General features: G+C 34.4%; 2 protein-coding genes across 2 annotated transcripts; both read left to right on the top strand.

The window, feature by feature from the left end:
• The first annotated feature begins 1,386 nt into the window (after positions 1–1,386).
• On the top strand, positions 1,387–2,040 carry LOC131650797 (uncharacterized). The gene is made up of 2 exons (XM_058920509.1): positions 1,387–1,779; positions 1,897–2,040. Exons 1-2 carry the CDS (start codon positions 1,387–1,389, stop codon positions 2,038–2,040), a joined length of 537 nt encoding a protein of 178 aa, XP_058776492.1.
• Positions 2,041–2,122: 82 nt separating this feature from the next.
• Positions 2,123–2,653, top strand: LOC131650796 (uncharacterized). The gene is made up of 2 exons (XM_058920508.1): positions 2,123–2,204; positions 2,295–2,653. The coding sequence occupies exons 1-2, from the start codon at positions 2,123–2,125 to the stop codon at positions 2,651–2,653; spliced, it is 441 nt and encodes a 146-aa protein (XP_058776491.1).
• The last annotated feature ends 789 nt before the right edge of the window (positions 2,654–3,442 follow it).

Below are 3,442 nucleotides of genomic sequence, written 5' to 3'. Positions count from 1 at the left end.
GTTTCTGGTTTGAACAAACAAGACATATTTTGGATATGCATCTCTCAACTAAATTTTTAATAAAATAAGGATTTCTCATCAATTTGCGCTTAGTTGTTTGTGGTTTGAACAAAAGAGTATATTTTAGTTATGCATCTCCAGAATATTAAGAGTAATATGAAAGAAGATGCATCTCTAGACAAATTTTTTAATAAAATAAGAATGTCTCATCTATTTACGTCAAAAAATATGTAGTAAAATAGATGCGTCACTTATGACTTGACAAATCTTTTAACAAAATAAGAATTTCTCATCTATTTACGTCGAAAAATATATTAAATAGACGCGTCACTTATGACTTTTCAGTATGAAAGCATGTAAAAGTTAGTACTAATTAATTTTCTACACATCATTCTTCACTACTCTTTTTAGATATAGATTGGAGTGCAAGCCTCAGCTACATCATGTAGATACCTATATACCATTACCTCATTAACTAAACTAAGATTATGTAGTTTAAAGTTATCAAAAAGAATAATATCACTATACATTGTCATAGTCATCTCACTAAATTTAGATAAAATTACTACCATCTATCATTGTCAACAATTTCGTAATCATTTCACTAATAAACTGTTAATAAAGTGACCCATTACGGGGTTAGTGGCAACAACATAGGTAGTGGCTCCCTCCTATGTGGACAATTTTATCCATGGGAAATCCAAACCTATTTAGTCAACAATTAATCAATGACTCAAAGCGAAGAAAATCGTTCACAATCTCGATTTTGTAGTAGTTTTTTATACGAAAAGAAAATATACATATCGCAAAAAAATAGTATATTGCGATTTCTTCGTTTGGTTTATCTATGATTACGCATGAACATGATTCCGTGTCAACTTTGGATGTGTCAAGGTTAAAAGTGACATGCACAGTCATGGATATTTACGTATTTGCAAAACCTTTTTTCAACGGTATCCAATGAATCTTTGAAACTAAAATTACGTCAACACAAGATGTAACAACCATTATCGTCAGAGAATTTTATTGAACTAGTTAAAGATTACACAGAAACATGGTAATAAGATGCATAAGATGAGAGAAACAATTTTACACTGTCATTCAATTATAATGAGTGATTTTGACACATAAGATGATAGAATTATGGAAGAAATAGTTATTAAAATGATTTAATTATAATTTAGTTACTTTTAATCTTAATTCATATTTATGTGTCAAAATCACTTATTCTATTTAGATGGCGGTGTAAAGTTGTTTTACACTTACAACACATTTTAATTAATCGGTTATAATCCTAGTTTTGTTTGGCGGAGTATTTGGAAGGCTAGAGAAGTCCTTACCCTTGAATGTAGATGGCGGATTGGTGATGGTAGAAACATAAGAGTTATGAATGAACCATGGTTACAAGGGAGTAGAGAAGGTTGCTTGACGGGTCCTCAAAATCAAGGTGTGTATACTTTAACCGTTAATGATATTTTGTTGACTAATGTTAAACAATGGAATATGGGAGTTTTATGTGATTTGTTTGACTATTCAGTGGTTCGAGATATTTTACAAGTTCCGTTGACAAAAGAAGTGGTTGAAGATCGTATGGTCTGGAAGGATGATGTTAACGGTAATTATAGTGTTCGGTCGAGATATAGAATTTGGAGGAAGCATCAGGAAAGTGGTGGTTCGGTTAAGGAAGGAGTAAACTGGAGTAACCTTTGGAATATAAAAGCTCCGACTCGAGTGAAACATCTTCTTTGGAGGATTTGTAGCGATTGTCTCCCATCTAAGGTGCGTCTTATTCAACATCATGTACCGTGAACTCCCATCTGTCAGCTTTGTGGTAATAATCATGAGGACGATTGGCATGTTTTTGTTGGTTGTTCGGAAACTCTCTCTTGTTGGCAGTCGGCAAGTCTTACTGATATCATCTCTCCTCGTCTCCATAATTTCCAAGATCTCAGGTCCCTTATCTTTGATATTTGTATGAAGGAGAATAGGAGTATCGCGGGAAGAGTGGCGGTTATGTTGGAAAGAGTTATGGAAGAATAGGAGTGACTTTGTTTGACATAATAAAAAGGAAGATGCATCTAAACTTGGATAGCTAGCATTTCATAAGTGGCAAGATTGGTTTATGGCCCAAAATATTCGGGAGCCGCAGTTAGATAACGGAGAAGTGGTCACCTGGAACCCGCCTCCTTTTGGTAGTTTCAAATGTAATGTGGACGCCGCCTTTAACAAGCATGTAGGGACTACGAATCGAGGGTGGTGTATTTGTAACGATCATGGTAACTTTATTTCTGCAGGTACTGCTTGGGATAGTAGTACTTTCTCGGTGCTAGAAGCGGAGGCCTTAGCTCTTAAGGAAGCAATTCAATCAGTTATCATGCTTCATAATGCTCCGACGATTTTTGAAAGTGATTCTCAACAGGTGGTCCAAGCTCTTAGTTCCAATACGCCGGGTAGCTCTGGGTTTATTTCAATTATTAATTCTATTAAGTCATTGCTATTAGATTTCCCCAACTTTGAGGTTAAGTTTATCAAGCGTCAAGCGAATATGGTTGCCCATACCTTAGCGAAGGCGGCCAATTCTTGGTCTCGACGCTATATGTTTGATGTAATTTCTCCTTGTATTACTTTTTATCTGATTAATGAAAGCAGTTAAATTTGTTATTGTTAAAAAATATTCTCTTTTAAATTATAAAATTAATTTTTAAAAACTAAACTCATTGACAACAGAAACAAATCTCCCAACTTTTATAAATCTCCTAACTTTTATTGTTGAAAGATTCAAAGATTAATTACTTTGTATTGTCGGTGTAAAATTCTTTACACAGTCAGTGCATCACAACTATTCATAAATATTATTTTATAAATGTTGTGAATTCAATGCCAAGAACAAAGTATAAAACAAGGAAGAATAAAGGACAAGGAAGAAGAGGAACACAATAATTGGTTATAACTGCTATTCTTTCGCTTTCTCTTAAAACAAGATTACAAGTTTACAAGAATAACAAATAACCTCTCTCACCCTAAATTAGGATTTGCAGCTTAGCAATGATGAGAGACTAGTATGCTATTTATAATAAAACCTAACATACTAACTAATGGGCTTTTTCAGCAAGGCCCATTACACAAGCCAACTTAATAAACAAGCTAACTTAACAAATTAGGGTTTAAACACTAAAACCTAATTTAACATGCTAACAACTCTAGCATCTTCGACATCTGCATGCTAGACCCATCTTCGACTACAGCATGCACACTTCGACACCAGCAAGTGAATAATCCTTCGACTTCATGCTTAACCCTGTCGAACTGTCGAACCAAGAAGTTACCCTTCGACCATACTAGAGTTCGATCCAATATCTCACAAATCTCCACCTTGGACCTAACTCTACAACGTCAAGGAACAAACTAGCTTTCTTCATGCAGCTTTATCAACTGCATACAG

This window comes from Vicia villosa, linkage group LG2 (genome assembly GCF_029867415.1).
Source record: "Vicia villosa cultivar HV-30 ecotype Madison, WI linkage group LG2, Vvil1.0, whole genome shotgun sequence".
Lineage (NCBI taxonomy): Eukaryota > Viridiplantae > Streptophyta > Magnoliopsida > Fabales > Fabaceae > Vicia > Vicia villosa.
This window is presented reverse-complemented; position numbering and strand designations above follow the sequence as displayed.